The sequence below is a fragment of the Mesoplodon mirus genome (assembly GCF_964341445.2).
Source record: "Mesoplodon mirus genome assembly, chromosome: 3".
Lineage (NCBI taxonomy): Eukaryota > Metazoa > Chordata > Mammalia > Artiodactyla > Ziphiidae > Mesoplodon > Mesoplodon mirus.
The window spans coordinates 103,304,016-103,326,502 of NC_138978.1; the positions used below are offsets into that span (position 1 = coordinate 103,304,016).

Consider the following 22,487-nt stretch of genomic DNA (forward strand, 5'->3'; position numbering starts at 1 on the left):
GGCGGGCGGCTTGGGGGCTGCATAAGAAGGAGAGGGCTGCCTACAAACCTGCTGACTCGGGTTCCACAAGGTGCTGCAGGAAGCGCAGCGGGGGAGGCCCCAGTCTCCAATGTTTGCCCCTGCCCTCAGGCCATTTCCTGCTCAGATTTGGGAATTTTCAGGCCTAGAGGGAAAGTCCCTTGAAAGGAATATTAGAAAGAGAGAGAGAACACCGGATCCGCCTGGAGAGCGCGGAAGGAAAGGCAAGGCTCTGTCCAGAGCCGGCGCGCTGGAGGGAGGGAAGCGGTGAAGCCCGCGTTACTTTCTCGAAGGCTTCGGCGTTGAGCACAGCAAACAAGGCGACTGGAAGACGAGCGGAGAAGACCAGCTCGCGGGGTGGGGGCGGGGAGGCGGTTCAGTGGGCCTCTGGAGTTTGTGTGTCTGTGTCAGTGCGCGCGCGCGCGCGCGCGTGTGTGTGCCTGTGTATGTGTGTGTGTGTGTCTGGCGCCTGTCCAAGGTGATTTCCCATAAACCACATGCCTCACAAGTCCGCTTAAAAGGCTGTGCCGAGGAGCTGGCCAGTGGAGCCCGGCTCGGGGAAAGTGAAAGTTTTCCAGGGGGCTCTCTGCGCCGCCGCGGGTCCCTCCGCACTCCTGGGACAGCAGCGCGGCCCTCGGCCGGGGCGTGGACTCTGCAGCGGCCAGCGAGCGAGCGAACGAGAGAGCGAGGGCGGCCGACGCGCCCGGCCGGGACCCAGCTGCCCGTATGACCGCGCGGGGCGCCGCCGGGCGCTGCCCTCCCACGGTAAGCGACGGCCGTGGCGCGGGGCCCTGGCCGGGCTGGGGCGGGAGCTCGGCGGCGCGGCGCGGCGCGGCCCGTGGGAGCCCGCTGCCCGGACGCGCCGACTGCCGAGGCTCTTCCGCCCCGGCAGCGGGCTCCGGTTTCCATCCCATCTTTGCGCACGGACTGCGCGAGGCCCCTCGCGCTCTGGCTGGGACCCGAGGCGGCCCTGCAGCTACTCTTGGGGCTGCGGCACTCCCTCGGGAAAGGGAAGGCTGCTCACCCCATTGCACGGAGAGGCACACTGAGCCACCCGCTGGCAAGAGAAAGGGGCTCGCAGCCAAGGGGCAGAGGCTGCGTCCCTGACTCTCTCCCTTCTGATCAGCCACCGCCAAGGGACGGAGTGGCTGTGCGCTGAGGGTGGTGCCTTCCCAGCGGGCATTCCTCATGGGCCATACACATGCTTCTAGGTCCTGCTGGGGGGTGGGCGCTTCTGGATGGGGAAAGTTCAGGGGCCATCCAGCTTATAGAATGCCAAAGCAAAAGGAAGGTACAGGGCAAGCCACTACTTGTTCCGGTTCACAGACAGAAGCCATTGGGCACTTGGGTGGCTGGATCAAGTATGTTTTGTGGGGGGCGGCGTCCCAGAGTTGCATGGGGCCAGCTCTGAATCTTCCTGCCAAACCTGGTTCAGTCCGTTGGGGAGATCCTGGGCTTAGTGGTGGTAGAGGAGGGTGGAAGGAAGGTTTGGGGTTGCAGAACTGTGGACAGGGGCAGCGGGCTGCTCAGGACTGCATGGGGACTGTCCTGCCCCAACTGTGGGGCAGCTCCTAGATGGCGCAGGGTGGCACCGTTAATGAACAGTAAGTGGTCTTCCAATGGGTTTGCTTCTGAGGAACCCTAGAGGAGAAACCCAGGGGGGAGAGAAGCAGAAAAATATTTGGAGGATAAGGGAGGGGGTTGCAGGTAGGGTAAGAGGGAAGAGCCCTTCCACGGGGGGGCGGGGAAGAGCCCTTCCACGGGGGAGGAAGAGTCCAACTGAGAGAGAAGAGATGGGCTTAGGAGGAGAAATCAGGAAGGGTGAGGTGATAGGCAACAAGACAAACAGGGGCTGGAAGTGAGACCACGAGGAAAGAAGAGGAAAGGAAAGGTGGAAAGAAAGAGGCTGGTTTTAGACAGGGGCAGCCCAAGGGGCCACTCATGCTAAGATCTCTCCAGGGACCTTGTTGGTGGGGAAGATAGAACAAGATAGGAGGCAGGTGAGGATGGATAGTTGGGCTGAGATGTCCCAGCATCTCTCTGAGACTGAAGCAAAGATTCCTTGTGGTTGCCCCAGAGGCCAAGGCTGGTGGGTGGGAGGAAGAAAGAAGGGGGGAGAAGAGCCGGCCCAGCCAGATGCAAGCTAGAGTGTTAACCCTTTGGTGCCTGTCCAGATCCTCCTCTGAGGCCAAATCAGGGCCCCAGGTGCAGGGTAGCCCCTTTGGCTACCTTCAAAGTCAGCCTCCCACATGGTGCCTGAAATAACTCCAAAAGCCAGGCAGCCCTTGGGGTTAAGCATTGCTCTCTCCTTGCTGTCCTTAAACATCAATATCTTGAAATGTGTGACAAGGCTGTCTTCCTGAGCATCCCCTTCCCCATAGGCCCTTTCCTCCATACCACTGACGCCTGGGGCTCAGAGCCTCAGGGGCAGCCAGCCTGGGGCAGAGACATACCTTCTGCATGGCCCAGTTTCCTCCCATGGGTCCTGAATTGCAGGTTCCTGAGGGCCTGGACAGCTATTCCCACCCAGAGCTACCTCCTCAACCAGGCAACAGAGCCCAATGTTTCCTCCATGACTGTTCTACCTCTTCCACAGTCTCCCTCCCCCAGGTCAGACCAGGACCCTCACCAGATCCCTGTGCTGAATGGCACTGGGCCATCTTGTGCCTCTTTCCTCCAGGCCTCTCCTTCCCTCTCTCTGCCATCAACGTCTCCCCATCTTTCAAGGCCTCACTGTGGCCCCTCCTCCCTGCAACCTCCCTGGAGCCCAGCCAGGGCCTCTCCTCCCTAGTAAGAGCTAACAAACATTTGGGCTTTTAGTTACATGTAAATCAGCATGTTGTTGTGGGCTGTTTCATAGCCTCCAATGTGCTACTTGTTTGCAGTATTTGTCTCGTCATCTGAATTACTGAGGCAGAGCCCAGAGCCCAGATCCCAGAACCCAGGAAGGTGCCAGCCCGCACCCCATCCTGACAGCATTTCCCTGAATCTGCCAGGAGGCAATATCCAGCTTCGGAAAGAAAGCCCAAGGGTCTTTCTCTGCCTCTGGCTGGAGAAGGGGAGACCTAGAGCCAGGGAGAGGGCTAAGGGGACCTTGGCAAGAAGGAGGGAAGGGGAACAACAGGGTGTCAGGAGCCTGTCCCATCACTCTGGGGGTAAGCAGCTACCGGGCCAGGTGGGTGCTGAAAGAGGGGAGAGGTCTCAGAAAACATTCTTGCAATGCTAAGAGCTGACTGGCTGGATGCAGAGCCTGATGGGGCTCCGATAGGCAGGTGCCAGCCAGGGATGGTCTAGAGCTGGCACTGCTGCCTCTGATTAATCGGTTGGGCTCTTTTTGACACACATACCCAGGGCTCCAAAGGTCTGTGGTGCGGGATAGGTTCCCAGTGAAACTGAGTTTGGGCCCCTGGTTTTTCCAGTAGCAGAGCCAGACCTGTGTGGAATCAGGTAGGAGGAAGGGCTGGGCCCAGGCAAATACCTCTGGCTCCAAGTCTGGAAGCCAGCCAGTGCAAGAACATGAACTTGAGAGGAGTGGGCAGCTCACAAGATGCCTGGCTCAGTGTGTGATATTGCAGACAGAATGATGGGTAGATGCAAGTCCTGCATTCAAGGAGTTTCCTGTGTAATTGACATTTAGACTGGTAGGCATACCTCCCATGTCCTCATTAGAAGTTCAGTGTGTAGTAAGTCTTGGCCTGGGTTAACCTGGGAAGGCTTCTTGGAGGAGACGACATTTGGATTGTTAGCGAGGGAGAGCAAGGTTGTGTGTGGCTGCTAGGAAATCCTGAGTAAGGTGGGTTTGGAGAATGCTGCATTCTGGGATGAGGGGCAGATCTGTAGCATTGTGGATCTGAGGTCCCTGCTTTTCCACCCCCAGCAAGGCGTGGGGGTTCCTGGGGAGTGTGAGAGCTGGGGAGAAATGATGCCCTCTCTGTCACAGACATGGCTGGGCCGCCTGCTGCTGCTGGCCTGTCTCCTCGTGAGCAGGAGTACTACCGAGGAGGTGTCGGAGAACTGTAGCCACATGATTGGGAACGGACACCTGCAGTTCCTGCAGCAGCTGGTGAGTGTGTGGCCCTGCCTACCTTACCTTCTCCCCACTGGGGAAACGGAGGCAGGAGTCAGGGAGCAGGGCCAAAGAGAGTGGTTGTAGGCAGAGAAATACGGCTATGCAGGATGTGGCTCGTGGCTCCCACTAGCTCCACGGATGTTCTTCTCACTGACCTTCTAAAGGTCAATGCCTCTGAGCCCCCCTCAATCCTGAAGCCCTCTCCCACTCCCCTGCAGGCGGTGGACAGGGTAGACTTCTAGCTGGTTGCCTAGGTTAATGATTGCCTGGAATGTCAAACGTGGACTCTGAAAAAGGTTGTAAAGCCAGCTCTCCCTCGGTGGGATGCTTCCTCTGAGGAGCCAGCCCAGTCTGCCTGCTGTGTCCAGATGTTGCCTCTAGCTCCTGGACTCCCAGATGTGCCGCCAGCCTGGCACCAGGGCCTCAGCCAGATTTGGAAGGGAGGCTCCCGCCTAACTCCCAGCCGTCCCCCCTCACTTCCCTGGCTCTTGCCCGAGCCCTGGGGCTGGGATGGCCTGATCACCCAGGCCATGAAGGAGCCCGTGCCTCACTCTAATCGTGCCAGCAGAGTCGTCAACAACTTCAAATGTGGTTCAGCCAGGCAGAATCAGGTTGCTGTCATGGCTGCTGTCCTGCTCAGAAGAGAATTTACCATCCCTCTAGCCAGCCAGGCAGTGGGGAGCACCACAGGCTAAGGCCAGCTCCAGGGCCCTGAACTTGGAGCCCATAGGCTGGGCCTCCTGCCTCTATTACCCCCTACACTCTTCCTCCTGTATGTAACTGCTGCAACAGTCCAAGGTAGACCAAGAGCCACCACATTCTCTGAGGCTTAGAACCACTGCTCTGAGGACCAGTGAGGGCTTTAAGGGCATCTAGCCTCAGTCTCTACAGATCCTGAATCCCCAGAGCTTGTCTAGCCTCTGCTTGAATTCCTTCCAGGACAGGGGGCTCACTACCTCCCGCAGGAGATTATGTCCTATATTAGATAGTTCTTCCTTATAACAAGCTGGCATCTGTGAGATTTCAGAGTGGGAGGTACAAGACAGAGACTTCTTGTTCTTCTATAACCCTCCCCTGGGCATGTGGAGGGCACAGGTCTTCCCCTAGCCTTGGCTCTGTCTTTCCAGGTGTGGTTGGGGGGAGATGGATGAGGATCAAACCCTGATCCATCCAGAAACTCTAGTCCCCATTCTTAGGCAAGCTCAGTCAAGTGCAGACACCCTGCCACCACTGGCCTGCTCTCTTTTACAGATTGACAGTCAGATGGAGACCTCATGCCAAATTGCCTTCGAGTTTGTAGACCAGGAGCAGTTGGTGAGTTATGGCTGTTTACAAGGCCCATGTGGCAGCATGTATGAACTTCCCAGGGTGGGTGTGTGTGGGAGCATGAAGGCAGGAGAAGTCCTAGAGCTGGGCAGGGTATGGTGTTAAGGACCCCTGGTACTCAAGTCTGGGGTGCCAGGGTCCAGGGCTGAGCTGGGCAGGGCCCAGGGCTCAAGTCCCCTGCTGCTCCCTTCTGCTGGCCTGGCACCTGTCAAGGTCTTACTATGTGCCAGGCACTTTTGATCCTGACTATGTGGTTCACTCTTCTTGTTCATGAGAGGTTAAGGGAGAGAACATAGGTAGTAAGTGATTTGAACGCGGGCAGGCTGGCTCTAAGGCCTAAGGCAAACCAGTACTTCTTCTGGGTCAGATGTTTTGCTTAAGGATGTCACCTCCATCCAGCAGACAGACCAGCAACCAGGGAATCAGTCCAGCCCTTTCCCTCTTCCTCCTATCCCACACCCAACTGAGTGCTGCTGGTTCTACCTCCCAGCATCTCCGGCTTCTGGGGCCTCACCCCATCAGTTGCTTGGACGATTTCAAAAGCCTCCTAAATGGCCTTCCTGCATCCAGTGCACCCCTCACCCCACCACTAGTGGGGGAGCTCTCTGAACCACAGCCTGTTATCTTCACTGCCTCCCCCAAACCTGGAGACCCCTCACTCCAGGAGAAAGCCTAGGGCGTTTAGCCTGGGGTTTATAAGCTCCAGTCTCTATCACACGGCCCAACCCACTACCCCCATTCCCTGTTTCTTCCTGCCTCCAAGCCTTTGCACCAGCTCTTTCTGATGCCCGTAATGCCTTTCCAGCTGCTCCCACCCCAGCCTTTATTCCACGTCTGTTCTTCTTTGTGCCTCCTAGAAAATCGCCATCATGCCCAGAATTTGCTCCTATCTCTGAGCTTCTGCACACCTGACCCATACACATTTCTTTTTTTTTTTTTTGCGGTACGCGGGCCTCTCACTGTTGTGGCCTCTCCCGTTGCAGAGCACAGGCTCCGGACGCACAGGCTCGGCGGCCATGGCTCACGGGCCCAGCCGCTCCGTGGCATGTGGGATCTTCCCGCACCGGGGCACGAACCCGTGTCCCCTGCATCGGCAGGCGGACTCTCAACCACTGCGCCACCAGGGAAGCCCCACATTTCTATTAGAACTGGAGACCACCTCATGGTCCAAGGAGTAACCTCGGTGTTCCACTCACTCGCTCACTCACACCTTACCAAGCATTTACTACTAGGAACCTATTGCACCAGGTGCTAGGAATACAGAGCTAAAAGCAGAGTCTTCATTGAGGCACCCACCATCTCTTTAGGGAGACAAAACACTGAGGTCATTCTTTGGACCCCGAGGTAGTCTCCAGTATCCCTATGGCCTGGAGGATTAGAAGGAGCCATATGGTAAAGGGCTTTGTGTGAAAGCAAGCCAAAAGATGGTCAAAGACAGAAAAACGGAAGTTCCCCAGAACCCACCCTACCTATACACCTTCATCCTGATTAAAGCCTCATCTTTCAGAAATCTGAGGATCTCTCTGGTCAGAATCCACATTTCCTTCCCTGTACCACAATCCCCAGCAGCGCCAGATCCCAACAAGGGAGAATGAAAGCCAGCTGAGGGCAGCGTTCTCCTTCTTACTGGAGGGGGTGGCCCCTCTCCTCAGGAGTAAGGGTAGGGCAGGCTGCAGCCCTCCATCTGCCTGGGATGAGGGCATCCAGCACAGAGCTTGGGCTCCCAATTGGCATCAGCCAGGTCGTCAACTCCAGGTTCTACTTTTCAGAACGACCCCGTGTGCTACCTTAAGAAGGCATTTCTCCTGGTGCAAGACATAATGGAGGACACCATGCGCTTCAAAGACAACACCCCCAATGCCATTGTCATTGTCCAGCTCCAGGAACTCTCTCTGAGGCTGAGGAGCTGCTTCACCAGGGACTATGAAGAGCAGGACAAGGTAGGAGGGCCCTGGAGCCAGGAGCACTGAGTGGGGGAGGGCAGAGGGCAGCTGCGGTGGTACCATCCCTACCCATAGGCACAGAGGCACTCACTGGCCTCACCCATGTCATTGCTCACTTGCTCTCTCACTCACGTATTCATCCCATAAACCTTTGCCGAGGACTCACCATGCAGGAGGCACAGTGCTAAGCCTTGACGATGTCTTCATGAGCAAGAACTACATGGTTCCCACCCTCTTGGAGCTTATAGTTAAGTGAGGTTGGCAGCCATTAAACAAACAATGACACAAGTAAATAGAATTTTAACCCATGAGGACCATTCATTCATTCAACAAATAGTTAATGAGTGCTTATTGCATACCAGGTATTGTCCTAGGCTCTGGGATACAGCTGTGATCAAACAAAATTCCCCACATTCATGGAGGTTACATGTAGGGGTGGTGAGACAGTTAACAAAATGCGTAAGTAAAGTGTCAATAACTGCATTGCAGAAAGAAAACCAGAGAGGGAAGACCTGAAGCAGGCAGGTGAGGGAGTGAGCCAGGAAGGTGAAGTACGTGGGGCTCCGGGAGAGAGAAACAGGACTTGGATTTAAAAGGCAGTGGGACATGCCACGGAGCAGCTGGGCCCGTGAGCCATGGCCGCTGAGCCTGCGCGTCTGGAGCCTGTGCTCCACAGCGGGAGAGGCCACAACAGTGAGAGGCCTGCGTACCGCAAAAAAAAAAAAAAAAAAAAAAAAGACAGTGGGAAAGAAGAGACAGGGAAGGCTTCTGAGTAAGAAAATATTCACTTGAGGTCCAAAGATGAGTAAGAGGAAGAAATAAGGCTGGTCAGAGCATTCCAGAACAGAGAACGCTGGGCACAAAGCCCTAGGTGAGCAGGAAAGTGCACATTCAAAGCCCCCAGGTGTGGGCAGCACGGCCAAGGCAGGGGAGTGAAAGGGAGAGAGCCAGGGAGGTGGGAGCCAGATCATCTGGGGTCTTAAAAATGGGGGATTTTGTCTAAAGAGCGAGGGACCTAGTCTAACTTGAGCTGGGAGACCATTCTGGCTGCTTTGCGGGCAATGGTATGTAGGGAGCAGGGATGGAGGCTGGGCGGCCAGCAGGAGGTGCAAGTCCAGGCGGCTTGGACTAGGGTTGTGCAGTGAAGGTGAGGCAAGGGGACACATTCCTGAGTTTAGAGAAAGAACCCGAGCACTTGGTAGTGCAGCGGCCGTAAGTGTTGAGGGAAGGGAAGAGTCGTGATGGTTTTGTCTCCAGCACGTGGAGTTGCCGTGATGCTGAAATGGGGCAGAGCAGGCTTGGGGAAGGGCAGGAGTTCAGGTTGGGGTACATTACACTTGAGATGTTCGTGAAATGGCCGAGTGGAGACGTCAAGCAGGCCGCTCGACGTATGGGTCTTGAGTTTGGCTGGTGATAGACAGATGTAAGTGGTGTTGGTCTGTAGGTCATCGGTGAAGCCAGGGGACTGTATAACACTGCCCACTGTGAGAAGAGAAACAGGCCCAGGAAACCCAGCATTTATTTAGAAGTCAGGCACCGGAGGGGGCCTGGCAAGGAGGCTGAGGAGCAGTCTAAGGGGTGGGAGGGAACCCAGGAGAGTGTGGGATCCCTGAGCACATGAAAAAGAGCATTTCAAGATGGGAAGAGTAGTCAACTTTATCAAACGGGGTTTGAGAAGCCAAGCAAGAGAAGGGCTGAAAAGTGTCCAGTGGATTTGGCAACGTGGAGGTCGCTGTTGGAGGCAGGTGCCAGATCAGTGAACAGAAAGTGAGGAAGTAGAGGCAGCACTGTGGAAGAACCTGGCTCCAAAGAACCGCAGAAAAAGAGAGGTAGCTGGAGTGAGTGTGGGTTGGAGGGAGGGAAGACTTTAAATAAGAGAAGTATTAGATCTGTGGTTTTCCAGTGTTGAGGTTCATAAGAATCACCTGGGAGCTTGTTTAAAATGCAGATTCCTAGTACTTCCCTGGTGGTCCAGTGGTTAAGACTCCGCGCTTCCACTTCAGGCAGTGTGGGTTTGATCCCTGGTTGGGGAACTAAGATCCCGCATGCTGCGTGGCCAAAAAATAAAAATAAATAAAAAGGAAGTCTTCATTTTAAAAAATGCAGGTTCCAAAAAAAAACACCTTCCTTTTAAATAAAAACTCAAAAAACATTTTTTAGTTAAAAAAATTTTTAATGCAGATTCCCAGTATGCACCCCTAGAAGGTCCGATTCACTGGGTCTGTGGGTGGGCCTCGGAATCTGCATTTTAGCAAGCCGCCTACCCTGCACACTGTATGGGATGCTGGGGGCAGGGGGGCAGACTCCAGGAGCGGGGAGCCAGTGAAGCTGGAGGAGCTGGTCTCCTGAGGAGCCGGCAGGGGAGGGATTCAGAGCTCGGGAGGCAAGAAGGCACAGACTCTGTTGAGACAGGTAGACATTGGGACCGTCTGTCCTTGTTTTCTCTATGAAGTAGGAGGTGAGGTTTGAAGGACAGAGATTTTATAAGAAAGATGAGAAGAAGCCAGCTTACCTGTTCCTTACAATTGCCCTGGGTGGGAGGCAGGCAGGGATTGTTGTTTTGACTTTACAAATGAGGAGATGAACCCAAGCTGGAAAGTTCATTTGGCCATCGTTGCTGAGCTGGTGAGTGATGCAGCCAAGTCCGGGTCTTCCCATTCCCACATTCATTCTCTCCTTTATCTGGTAAACATCTACTAAGGGCCTACTATGCACAGCCCCTGGGCATCCAGTGATGCCTTCAAGGACTTCAGCACCTAGTAAAGCCTGTAGTTCTTCCCCAGGCAGGTCAGTTTAAGGAAGGACTTGGGACTCATTGGCAGGTGAGCCATAGATGTGATGAAGCCCTGGGCACAGTGTCTGGGGTGAGAGTAGGGGTGGGCCCAGGACTGAGCCCTGAGGAATGCCAGCCTATGGAAGTCAGGTGGAGGGGGGAAGCCTGGTAAGGAGACTGAGCAGCTCAAGGGATGGGAGGAAAACCAGGAGTGTGTGAAGCTTCTCAGAGCTCCAGTGGGTGTGGGGAGCCTGGGTCCCACGAGCAGAAGAGAAAAGAGCAGCTCAGCAGACATAGCTGGGGCAGCCTTGGCTCTCCTTCCAAGATACACCAGTGCCAGAGAAGGACCCACAGCCCCACGGCCTCCTCCAGGCCATTCTCCTCACCACACAGGATGATCTCTCTAAAAGACTGGAGTCTTATGCTCCACTCACCTCCCCAACATCCCCTCAGTTCTCTTTGCTCTACGGATAAGGTTAATGGTTCTTTTTTTAAAAAATAAATTTATTTATTTTATTTTATTTATTTATTGTTTCTGGCTGCGTTGGGTCTTTGTTGCTGTGCGCGGGCTTTCTCTGGTTGCGGCGAGTGGGGGCTACTCTTCATTGTGGTGCACGGGCTTCTCATCCTGGTGGCTTCTCTTCTTGCGGAGCACAGGCTCTAGGCACATGGGCTTCAGTAGTTGTGGCACACGGGCTCAGTAGTTGTGGCTCGCAGGCTCTAGAGCGCAGGCTCAGTAGCTGTGGCGCACGGGCTTAGTTGTTCCACGGCATGTGGGATCTTCCTGGACCAGGGATCGAACCCATGTTCCCTGCACTGGCAGGTGGATTCTCAACCACTGCACCACCAGGGAAGCCCAGGTTAATGGTTCTTGGCATGGCCAACAAGGCCCTGCAGGACCTGGTCCTTGCTGACCTCTCTCAGCTGCATCTCTTGTCACTTTCCTCCTAGATGGCTGTGCTATAGCCACTGTAGCTTTCTTTTTCATCTTTTAACATTTCAGGCTCTTTCCTGTGTCAAAACCTTTGCACAGTCTATTCTCACCACCTGGACAGCTCTCTCCAACCCCACCTCCTTTCCTAGTTAACTCTTGCTCATCTTCTGGTCAGTTCCTTGGGGACTCCCCCAGGCCCTCATTTAGGTCCCCTTGTTATACACTCTCAGATCATTCTTCTTCTTTTTTTTTTTTTTGTGGTATGCGGGCCTCTCACCACTGTGGCCTCTCCTGTTGTGGAGCACAGGCTCCAGATGCGCAGGCTCAGCGGCCATGGCTCACGGGCCGAGCCACTCCGCGGCATGTGGGATCTTCCTGGACCAGGGCACGAACCCGTGTCCCCTGCATCGGCAGGCGGACTCTCAACCACTGTGCCACCAGGGAAGCCCAGATCATTCTTCTTAGGACTCACCACACATGTAACAATATGTTTAATAATGATGCCCTGTTGGACTCAATGTCCAAATCGGCCAGGGACCACCTCTCTCTTGTTCACTGAGTGATTTCCAGGTAGTTACCAGATGCCTGGCACATTAATATGTGCTAAATAGAGCCATGAATAAATGATAAATTTCACCAACTCAGGACATAGGGGTTCTGCAAACCAGGGTAGAGGGGAGGGAGAAAGCAAGAGAAAAATAAGACAGATGTGAGAAAGGCCAAGGGAGTTTGACAAACAAGCTAGAGACATGGGACCAATGCTCATCCTCATCAAGGGGGGCTCTCCTCTCCTTCCAGGCCTGTGTCCGAACTTTCTATGAGACGCCTCTCCAGTTGCTGGAGAAGATTAAGAATGTCTTTAATGAAACAAAGAATCTCCTTAAAAAGGACTGGAACATTTTCAGCAAGAACTGCAACAATAGCTTTGCTAAATGCTCCAGCCAAGGTGAGCACAGAAGGGGCCAGCAAGTGTGGGGTTGGGGAAGGGCATGTGGAACAGAGCTGCATTGGGAGGTGACGCGTGGGGCTAGAGGGACCCCTGGGAGGCAGCCTCGTTGCTACTCGTGCTCCTGTGTGTGTAGACGTGCTTGTTTTGTGTATTGGCTTCATGTACCTCTGGGTGGTCCTAGGCACATGCCTTTTCTGACATGTGTGTGCATGCACACCTACATATGTCTGCATGTTGAGGCATCAAGAAGGATCATGCTGGTGGCTGTGAGATCAGGGAGTGGAAAAGGGGGCCCCCTCAGAGAGCCCTGTAGGCATGGAGGCTTTCCCACCGGCTCTGCAGGCTGGCTGAACGTATGGGGGGTACCGTGGAGAGAGCAGAGGCTCCATCGGGGATTCAGGGCCCTTGCTCCGGGAGCCCTGCTGCGAATCACCAGAATACCCTGGCTCCAGAAGTCCCCAGGATGCCTTGAGTGTCCCCTCAAGGGACAAGGCTGGATTTGAAGTCTGAGCATCATTCAAACTCTCCCAGTGCTGGCCCAGCTGCACACATGTCTACCCTGCGTTGTCCTCGTCTCTGCGTCCTGTGCCACGTGTGCCCACCTACATTCAACCTTGCTCCCCGAGGCAGGGGCTGAGGCCCTGCGACCTGCCAATGGCCAAGTCCAGTCTCGTTGCTTCAATCCCAAGGCCTCAAGCCTTGGCCACATTCCAGCCCCAGCCTGTTCCCGCCTGTGGCCGTGACTGTTTAGCACCTTGCTGTGCATGAAACCACCTTGCTGCTTTCCAACCAACAGTGTCTTTGGGGCTTGAGGGTGTCTTGTGTCAGTCCTGGAGGCCACTACTCAACCTCCTGGCTGGCTGTTGTCACCCCTGGCTTGGCGTCTGGCCAGCTGGAACTCCAGAAAGGGCTGTTCTCTGGTCTTGCCTGACCCCAACCCCCAATCTGTGTGTCTAAACCCCACTTTTTGCTCTTTCCTGCAAAGAACCTTCCTGCAGTTTGCACCTTCCCTGTCTAAGGCCTGTGTCATGAGCATTGGCCCCAGTCCTGTCCTCTCCTCAGCCCCAGGGCTGAGTTAGGGCATGAGGGGACCCCCAGACCCACATACCCCTCTCCATCCCTCTGGGAAAGCTGTGCTGGAGGCTGGTGACTCTATCTCCTCCCCGTCCTTCTCTCTCCCTCTCTCTGTGGTTCTTTCAGATGTGGTGACCAAGCCTGATTGCAACTGCCTGTACCCCAAAGCCACCCCTAGCAGTGACCTGGCCTCTGTCTCCCCTCAGCAGCCCCTCGCCCCCTCCATGGCCCCTATGGCTGGCTTGACCTGGGCTGACTCTGAGGGGACAAAGGGCAGCTCCCTCTTGCCCAGAGAGCAGGCCCTTCGCACAGTGGACCCGGGCAGTGCCAAGCAACGACCACCCAGGAGCACCTGCCAGAGCTTTGAGTCACCAGAGACCCTGGGCGTCGAGGGCCGCCCCACTGGAGGTTCACCTCAGCCCCAGCCCTCTGTCGGAGCTCCTGTCACTGGGATGGAGGACACTCTTGACTCTGTGCTGGGCACTGACTTGGCCCTGGAAGAGGCCTCCGGAGAGGCTAGTGAGGGTCTTATGCCCCAAGGGGCAGAGCTTGCCTCCCGCACGTTGTGGGGAGGCAGCGTCCAGGCAGAGACCGCCAGGACCAGCCGTCTCCTGTCAGCATCTTCACCACTCTCTGGGTCAGGAAAGGGCTGGCAGCCTGCGGATGTAACTAGCACACCACTGCCCATGGTGGGCCCCGTGAGACCCACCGAGGCCTGGAGTCACACACCTGAGAATGCAGACCATTCATCGGCCTCGCCCAGAGACCAGCAGGAGCCAGGCTCTGCCGGGACCCCAGCACTGCGCCCGCACGGCCTCAGCAGTCCCTCTGCCCCCTCTTCTCAGCCAAGGCTTCCCAGAAGCCATTCCCGGGGCAACGTGCTGCCCCTTGGGGAGCTGGAAGGCAAGAGGAGCACCAGGGACCGGAGGAGCACCACAGAGCTGGAAGGAGGACAAGCAAGTGAGGGGGCGGCCAAGCCCCCAGCCCGTTTTAACTCCGTTCCTTTGACTGACGCAGGCCATGAGAGGCAACACAAGGAACCCTCCGACCCCCAGCTCCCCGGCTTTGTCTTCCGCCTGCTCGTGCCCAGCGTCATCCTGGTCCTGTTGGCTGTCGGCGGCCTCCTGTTCTACAGGCGGAGGCGGCGGGTAAGAAGAGCCCGATGCGGGAGAGAAGGGCTCCGCGTGTGGGCAGGGCACAGCCTGGCTGGAGGAGCAGGTCGGAGGATGACTTGGGCTCAGACTGGGTTCTTCAGGCACTGAGAGACAGGAGGCTGACTGAGCACAGAGGATGGGAGGTTGAAATGGAGGGTTTCTTCAAGAACAGGGAAGGCTCAGGCTACAAGATGAACCAGTAGGGCCTGGGGCAGAAGAGTAGGAGACGCTGTGCTTGGACTAAAGCAGGATGAGAACCCAGATGGGAGGGGAGATGGAGGAGGAAAGTGATGCGTGTGAGGTCAGGCCAGGGCATTCCCTGGGAGCTCTGCAGAGCTGGGGTATGAGGATAGGAGAGGCCTCTGGAAGCCCCCTGGCCCTCTGGCTGATCCCGAGTGGGGAGGCTTGGTAACTCTCTCATAGGGTCCCTGAGCAGCCCTGCCTGAGGATGGGGCCACAGCGTCCCCATGCACCCTCAGCTCCTCAGTGAGCCTGCTCCTTTCTGTCCCCAGAGCCATCGAGAGCCTCAGACAGTGGATTCTCCCATGGAGCAATCAGAGGGCAGGTGAGAGGTTTTTGGGGGGGGGGGCGGGGCTCTGATAGGCATGGGGGGCCTGTCTTGGCATCTATTTCCCATCTAGATTTGGAAGAGACGTTCTCCCGCTTGCTGTAAGGCTCAGAACAGGATTCCGGGGTGGGTGGGGAGAAGGAAGGGTGTCTCTTCTTTCCTAGCTATCTGGGACTTTTCCTAGTTTCTTCTTAGGGTTAGGCAGTTCTGGGTCTTCTAAATCTGAGAGGGCTGGAACACGTGTGTGCGGGCTTGGGGGGCAAACTTAGGGGATCCCCTCACTCCCTGGCCTCTGCTAAAGTCTTATGCCAGCCTATGCTCTGCCCACAGCCCCCTGACCCAGGATGAGGACAGACAGGTGGAACTGCCAGTGTAGAGGGAATTCTAAGGTAAGACTCTGATCTGGATCTCTCGCCACCCCTTAAAATTAGTTACACCCAAATCTTCCAGTCACCCTAACTTGTTTGTGGTACCACCAACTCCCCTGAGGCACCCACACTTGACTCCCTTCTCTCTCTCTCCTACTCCCTTTTCCATCTATCGCCAGGTCTGGCCAACCCTCTTCTCCCTGAGTCCTCAGGCCTCCCACTGCCCCTTCATTCCCTCCACCCCATTTGAGGCCAGGCACTGTTAATTCTGTGTCGGGCTATTATTTCTGCACTGGGCTTCTACTTTTGCTGCCACCTTCCATCCCAGAGCAACCAAATTGTTCTTATGTAAGGTCTTTAGCGTCTTGGGGAATTTCAGCAGCTCTGCATCACCAACCACTTCAAACCCAACATTCTCAGCTTGGCACCCAAGCTCCTCCAGCAGCTGCCCCTAACACGCACCTCTTGCCAGCTTCCTCTCTGTCTGCACCCTGATTTGACCCTTCTTCCCAACCAAGATCATTTCTACTTCCCTGCTTTTAGATGCAAGGAGCCATAGAGGCTTAGTCTTAGAAGGGCTCTCAGAGGTCATTTGGCCTAGTGTCTCTGCATCCCAGATGGGGAGTCAGCCAGCTTCTGGTCACACACTCTCAGTCGCAGGCAAGCTCCCTGCCCTCTCCCAATAGCACTGTAGGGAAGTCCTTCCTCACTAGAGGCATAACTGGCTTCCCTGCCTCCTCCCCATCCTCCCTCATGAGAGCCCTCCAATATTTAAAGTCAGTTATCTATGTCCCCTTTAAGAATTCTCTAAGTTAAGTGTGGCCAAGTCCCTCAAACATTCCTTATATGATACGGTTTTCAGACCCCTCACCATCCTGTTCACCCTCCTTTGGACACACTCGTTTGTCAATGTCCCTCTGAAAATGTGGCGCCCAGCCCTGGACACAGTGCTCCAGATGTTGTCTGACCAGCTCAGAGTACAGTGGGACTGTTACCTTCCTTGATCTGGACAGTGTTCTTCTATTCGTACAGATTAAGATTGCATTTGTGTTTGTTTGTTTTTTTAACAGCCACATCATTCTGTTGTCATATGTTCAGCTTGTGGTCTATTAAAACCCCTAGTTCCATTTTTCATGAACCTCTGTCAAGCCGGACTCTATCCTGTACTTGGAGAATTTAATTTTTTTACCAATGTGCAGGAATTTATATTCATCCTTGTTAAAACCACCTTGTGGGCTCAGGCCTATCATCCAAGTCTACTGAAATTGTTTTAAATCCTAATTCTGTCTTCATAGCCCTCCCAGTTGTGTCTCCTGCACATAGATGAGTGCCTTCTGTTGTCCTCGCCCATGTTTTTGATAAACATGTGACTCTTATCACTCCTCACCCTGGCTCCCCGATTCCAGGCAGCCCACGGCCCTCCTCCCTTCCTTCCCCTCAGACCACAATCAGGCTGCAGGAATCAGCCCTTCCTGATGGTCTCCATCCCCCTCTGGCTGCTCTTTTAGCTCCCACTCCTCTGCTCTTTTGTATTTGGTTAACACTATATCGATTTGCACGTACTTGGATGTTGTTTGTTTTTATACATTTTAAAATCTTACTTGATGCATATGTGTACATTCCATACCCCTAAGAAGTCTGTAAGCCCCTCGAGGGCAGGGACTGTGTCTTCTACTTTTTTTGCATTTCTTTTTCTATCCTGAGTCCTAAACAGAGAGGGCTTCTTCATACTTGCTAAGAACTCAGTAAATGCTGACTGATTGGCTTCAGGGCTGACTGGCCGATTGGCCCTGGCTGGCTGTCTCTAACTGTCCAGCCTTCTGGCTGACCAGTTAACCAGCTAACTAATTGACTCTGACTGGCTGACCAGCTGGCTGGGTGACTCTGACCAGTTACTAGCTAGTAACTGCCTAACTGGCTAGTCGATTGGTGAGCTGATTGGCTAACTGACCGGCTGGCTGCTTGCCTAAGTTGCGGATTGGCAGGCTGGCTGACTAGCTGGAGTGAACCCATTCAAGTTTCCAGTCACATCCCGTGCCAAATGCAAGCCAGCACTTCAGGGCCTTCTCATGGTAGAGTGACAGGTCTGGGCCACTCCTAGCGAGATAGGGGATATGCCAAATGCTGAAAACCAGGGGAGCCTATTTAGAAAACAGCAAGAAGTAACACATCTGGAATCCTGGGTTCACCTTGTTGGTAGGGTGAATGAAGATGGGTCAGATGGGACAGTAGCAGGGCTGCGAGAATGACGCATACCCCGTCAGGACCGGCAAGCAGAGGATGGACCAAGGTCCCTAGGGACTTCACGGCTCAATGCTGTACCACCCTCTGACTGGTCGCCTGCCTCCCCCCTTGGTCTTGGCGCTCTGTCTACCTAATCTCAGGCCCTCCCAAGCTTTCCTCTTCCTCCCCTTAAAATTTCACTTAGAGAGGAACCCAGGGCAGGGGCCACATCCAGACCTCCACTTGGATCCAGGCCAGGCAGCAGGAGCCTTAGGGAGACTGAGGACCAGCCTCAAGACTTACTGCTGCTCTAGTGAGAGAAATGACAGGAGGAAACACAGAGGCAGAGGTCTGAGAGAGGGACCCTCAGAAAGGAAACGTGGACACCAGACCCTCCACTCCAAGGAACCAAGACATAGGGGCAATGGGCTGGAGGTTGCCCGTTTGGTTCTTCTTCCTTCCTGGCCCCAGCAGGGCCTGTGGCCTGGCTGTACCCAGCATGGATCATGTCCAGTTTATGGTCCTCCCTTCTTCCCCTTCCAGAACATGGGAATGGGCTGGGAGCCAGAAGCTGTGGTCCTATCTTTCCTCCTTACCCATCACGGGTTTTGCTAGTAGGGCCCATGGACAATCAGGGAGGGAAGCTCCACACTGGGTCCAAAGTCAAACTGTTGGATGGAGTCCAGGGGATTTCTGCTCTGGGAACAAAGCGTTCTGAGGACAAGGATGGGGGAGGGCTTGGAGAGAGCAGGGCCCTGACTCTTACGGATGATGCAGGGAGGCAAGTCCCTTGGTCCATCCGGCAGGAGGCTGGCTTGCTTAGGGGTTAGCATGCCAAATGGCAGGGTGGGAGTTTCCTTGTCCGGAACTACCTCCAGTTCTTCCCCTTCAGATACCTCTGCCCTGCTGTCCTGAATATCATGTGTGATGACCCTCTGTGATGAGTGCTGAGGAGGTGGGAATGAGCAATTCCTCTTCTTTGCTAGAGTTAGCAGGATTCACTCTTGATTTTTTTAGACCAAGGACAGTGAGATGGTCTTTCCTGAGGAGGGGTCTAAGGACATGCAAGTGCCCCCTTCCCTCCCTGTCAGACCCCTCTACTTGAGCAATGCCCCCTACCCCAGCCCTGCTGAGACCTCTACCAGGCCCTGTTACCTCCCGCTATGGTCCCTGGTTCCCCAGGAGGAGGTAGGAGGTGAGGCCAGTCTGCCCAGTGGCTTGGGCTGCTGCCAGAGAAAGCTGCCTGGCCCCTTGTGGTGTCTGGGGTGTCTGGGAAGGCGAGGGAAAGCATGGGGGGAGTCCTGTCTGCAGCACCACCAGCGGCCCACAGGAATGCCCTACCTCGCCTCCCCATGTCCTCAGCGACCCCTTCCTTCACTCCCACCCGGCTGACCAGCCTTTCTTTCTCTCCCCTTCAGCTGGGCGCGCAGGACAGTCTCTCCATGCAAGGAGACATTATGGGGACATCCACCACCACCCCTCCCCAGCCATTCTCCTGGGAATGTGGCCTGCCACCGTGAGAGCTCCTGGACTCAGGAGAGCAGGACTGGACCAGAGCAGCGAGGCTGGGGCCCTCAGCCCTCGACCCTCAGACTCTGGACTGACTAAGAGAGGCCTGGAGGATGCCCCCCACGCTGCTGATATTTATCGGGGGCCCTGGAGGCTCCCATCCGCTTGAGGAAGGCTGGGAAGCCCGGCTGAGGACCCTCTGCCCCCCAGGGGCTGTGCCCTCCTCCCATTCCCCTCCAAGCCAACACCTGGGCCAGGGACCCAGAGGCCCGTGGGACATAGGAGTGCAGGGTGGGTGCTGAGGAATGGAAGAGCCCTTCTGCCAGAGGACCCGCCTGGTGCCAAGGGATCCCAACACCGACAAGCAGGGACTCGTCTCCAGAGAGAGAAGCATGAGATTCGCAGGGCAGGACAGCGTCACTGGATTTCCCGTATAGGTGTGTAGCCCAAAAGACCGGAAGAGAAGGCTTCTGGGCCTGCTGGTCTGCACTGACAGCCCAGAGCGGGTCTGCACCCTCCACTTGCCTAACTGCCCTCTGCTGGTGGCCAGGCAGAGAGGGGATGCCAACCCTACCCTCAGGACCTGCCTGGCTTGGCTCGTGATGCCAAGGGCAAGACCAAGCTCTGGCCTCAGCCCCAGCGTCCCCCCAGCCCTGCCAGAGCTTCTCCAGGAGGCCGCGCAGAGGCTCTCCTCATGAAGGAAGCCATTGCACTGTGAATACTGAACCTGCCTGCTGAACAGCCTGCCCCATCCGTCCCAGAGAGCAAACACCTATCCGTCCTCCCACCCCTCCAGCCTCTCCCCAGCTTCCTGCACTGAGTGTCCAAGCCGGCCTTGCCCGTCGACTGAGGGAGCCCCTGAGCCCCGACCTTCTGCTGACCCGGCTCTGAATCCCTGGGGTGGATTAGGGTGGGAGAACTGCCCGGGCCACCAGCCAGAGCTGGTCTTCAGGCTGCGTTGTTCGCCCAGGTTTCTGCATCTTGCACTTTGACATTCCCGAGAGGGAAGTGACTAGGGGGAGGGAGAAAAGGAGGGCAGGGACAGACACAGAGAGAGAGGCTGCAAGGTGAGCTCTGATGGAAAATAGGTCTCTGAGGTTAAGGGCATGCCCCTGAGGTGGGGGAAGGGGTCTGCACCCCTGACCCCCCAGCCTGCGCTCTTGCCCTGTACTAGGCCCCTGCCCCAACCACAGCCCCAAGGCTGCTGCTGGCTGGCACCTGGGGTGAGCGGTTGTCCCCGGTAGGAGCCCCGGAGGCAGTGACACCCTCCAGCTCTCATCCCCCCCCTCGCTAGCACCATCTCTCTCACCAGGCAAGCCAGAGTGGGAGAGGGACTTGGAGAATCCAGGCATCTGCTTCCAAGTCTGCCTGAGGGCCTCAGCTTCCTGGGTCAGCCCATGGCTGTGGCTCTGAGAGTTGGGCAGCAGGTGACAGGGCTGTTGATTACCTTCGGTCCCTTTGTGCTACTGTGTCCCTCCTCTCCTGCCGCCCTGGGTCCTCCACCAAGAGACCCTGCCCTACTTGGCTACTGGACTGGGGCCTAGGAGCTTCCCTTCCTGCCCTTAAAAGTGAGGGTCCGCTGGTCCCTGCCTCCCCTGCCCTGTTGCTGTCAGCTGAGGGAAGGGCAGTGGAGAACTTTCCCCTTCGGGTCTCTTTTCCTAGTCACAGACTCTATATTTGATACTAAAAAATATATATTTAAAAGTGGAAGGAAAAAAAACCCACAGAAAAAGCATTCCTCCCTCACTCCCCACCCCTTGAACGTATGGTATTTTAAAGGTCAAGAAAGCAAGTCCAATCCATCACAGAAACTCTTTGTGGGCTCTTGGTGACACAGGAGTGGGAGGGGCCCCAGAGCGCCCTCTGGGTGGCTCCCCAGCTACCTGAACAGGAACCCTTCTTTTCTCTGAGAAAGCCGAGAGGGAACATTGGCTCACACACTGTGAGATTTTGTTTTTATACTTGGAAGTGGTGAATTATTTTATATGAAGTCATTTAAATATCTATTTAAAAAATAGGAAGCTGCTTATATATTTAATAATAAAAGAAGTGCACAAGCTGCCATGTCTGAGTCGTGGGAAAAGTTGCTTTTGGTGTGTGAATGGCAAAAATGGAGTCGGAGGGGCGACCAGTAGCTGCTGGGTGAGACCCAGCTCAGAGAGCATTTTTCAAGGTTCGTGGGGAAGGAGGGTTCTCTCCAACTTCCAGTCTTGTTACCAAAACCTCCTGCATTATCGCTGTCCTAAACACATTCATCTGCATATCTGTTTAATAGGAAAACGGACAGAAACCAGCCAAACGTCGGGCCTGCCCACCAGCCCCTACCCCAGCCCAGCCTAGCCCAGCATGGCTGGTTGAGCTCTGTCCAAGGGCCCAAGGGGCCTGTAAGGATGAGGCTCCTTGACCACTGACCCCTGCTGTCCAGGTCCTAGCAGGCTCTGAGGTGAATGAGCACTGTCTCTGGACTGGGAATTAGGCGAGGCTGGCAGAGGGAGAGCCAGCAAGCTCTGTGAGTGGCTGTAAGCCCTGATCTTCCTTCTGGGAGTGGAGAGGAGACCAAGGATGCAGACTTCCAGGGGCAGAGGGGTGTCGGGAAGGTTCAGAGTGATTGAAGGCCCAGCATAGCCCAAACACACACCCTGGGCAAGGCTGGGATAAAAGGGTCCTCCCCACCACTAGGAGTGTGGTGGACAAAGTTTTGCATCAGTGGTTCTCAACCCTGGCTCACCTGAAACTAACTTGGGTTTCCAAAAAATACTGGTACCCAAGCCCCACCCTAGATCAACAAAATGAGAATCTCAGGGGTGAGGCTCAGACACCAGGCATCAGAAGTTTTTCAAGACATTTCAAGTAATTCAGATGTGATCCTGGATGAGAAGCATGTAGAGCTACACCGTCTGATATGGAGGTTATTTGGGTTTAAGTTAATTAACATGAAATAAAAGTAAACATTCAGTTTTTCAGTAGTACTAGCCACACTTCAAAGTTCAATAGCCACGTGTGGCTACCGTGTTGGATAACACAGAAACAGAACATTTGCATCATCTCCGAAATCATATTGGACAGCGCTGCACAAAAGTTTGTGTCCCCCGACTTAGGAGACCAAGGTTATAGGGTCAGGATGGGCACCAAGCAAACACGCCTGGAACTAAGTACCCAGGTATCTCAGTTACCCCTCTCTGTGCCCTGAGCCCCCACTACCACCCTGTCTCTCATCATTTCCCTTAAGCTAGCTCTTCCCTTTCTATCAAAAGCTCCTCAGAAAAGATTTTTGAAGAAACATATTCATATTTTTTTCCTTCAAGTCACAACTTAAAAGTTGCCTCCTCTGAGAAGCCTTCCAGCCTGACCCGGGCCCCGGAGGCCCACCCTAGCTCAGTTCTTTCCTCCCCTGTTCTCCCCCAGACTGAGAGCCTGTTTATTTGTCTGTCCCACCAGGCCACTGACTATGGCGGAACTGTGCTGTATTGCTCCTTGCATCCCAGTACCTGAGAGTATTTGGCACACAGTAGGTGCCCAATAAATGTGCATCAAAAGGTTAATACTGAATGCATGAACAAAGGTATAGTAAGGCAAATT

General features: G+C 55.1%; 1 protein-coding gene across 2 annotated transcripts; it reads left to right on the top strand.

Annotated features, from left to right (window-relative positions):
- Positions 1 to 522: 522 nt before the first annotated feature.
- On the top strand, positions 523 to 20,976 carry CSF1 (colony stimulating factor 1). 2 transcript variants are annotated; one of them, XM_082614342.1, is made up of 9 exons: positions 523 to 783; positions 3,959 to 4,081; positions 5,339 to 5,401; positions 7,183 to 7,353; positions 11,862 to 12,009; positions 13,213 to 14,234; positions 14,753 to 14,805; positions 15,139 to 15,197; positions 18,818 to 20,976. In XM_082614342.1, the coding sequence occupies exons 1-8, from the start codon at positions 745 to 747 to the stop codon at positions 15,182 to 15,184; spliced, it is 1,665 nt and encodes a 554-aa protein (XP_082470468.1). In that variant the 5' UTR covers positions 523 to 744; the 3' UTR covers positions 15,185 to 15,197; positions 18,818 to 20,976. The 2 variants fall into 2 exon arrangements, with proteins under 2 accessions (XP_082470468.1, XP_082470469.1); XM_082614343.1 differs by having other exon boundaries at positions 14,104 to 14,234.
- The last annotated feature ends 1,511 nt before the right edge of the window (positions 20,977 to 22,487 follow it).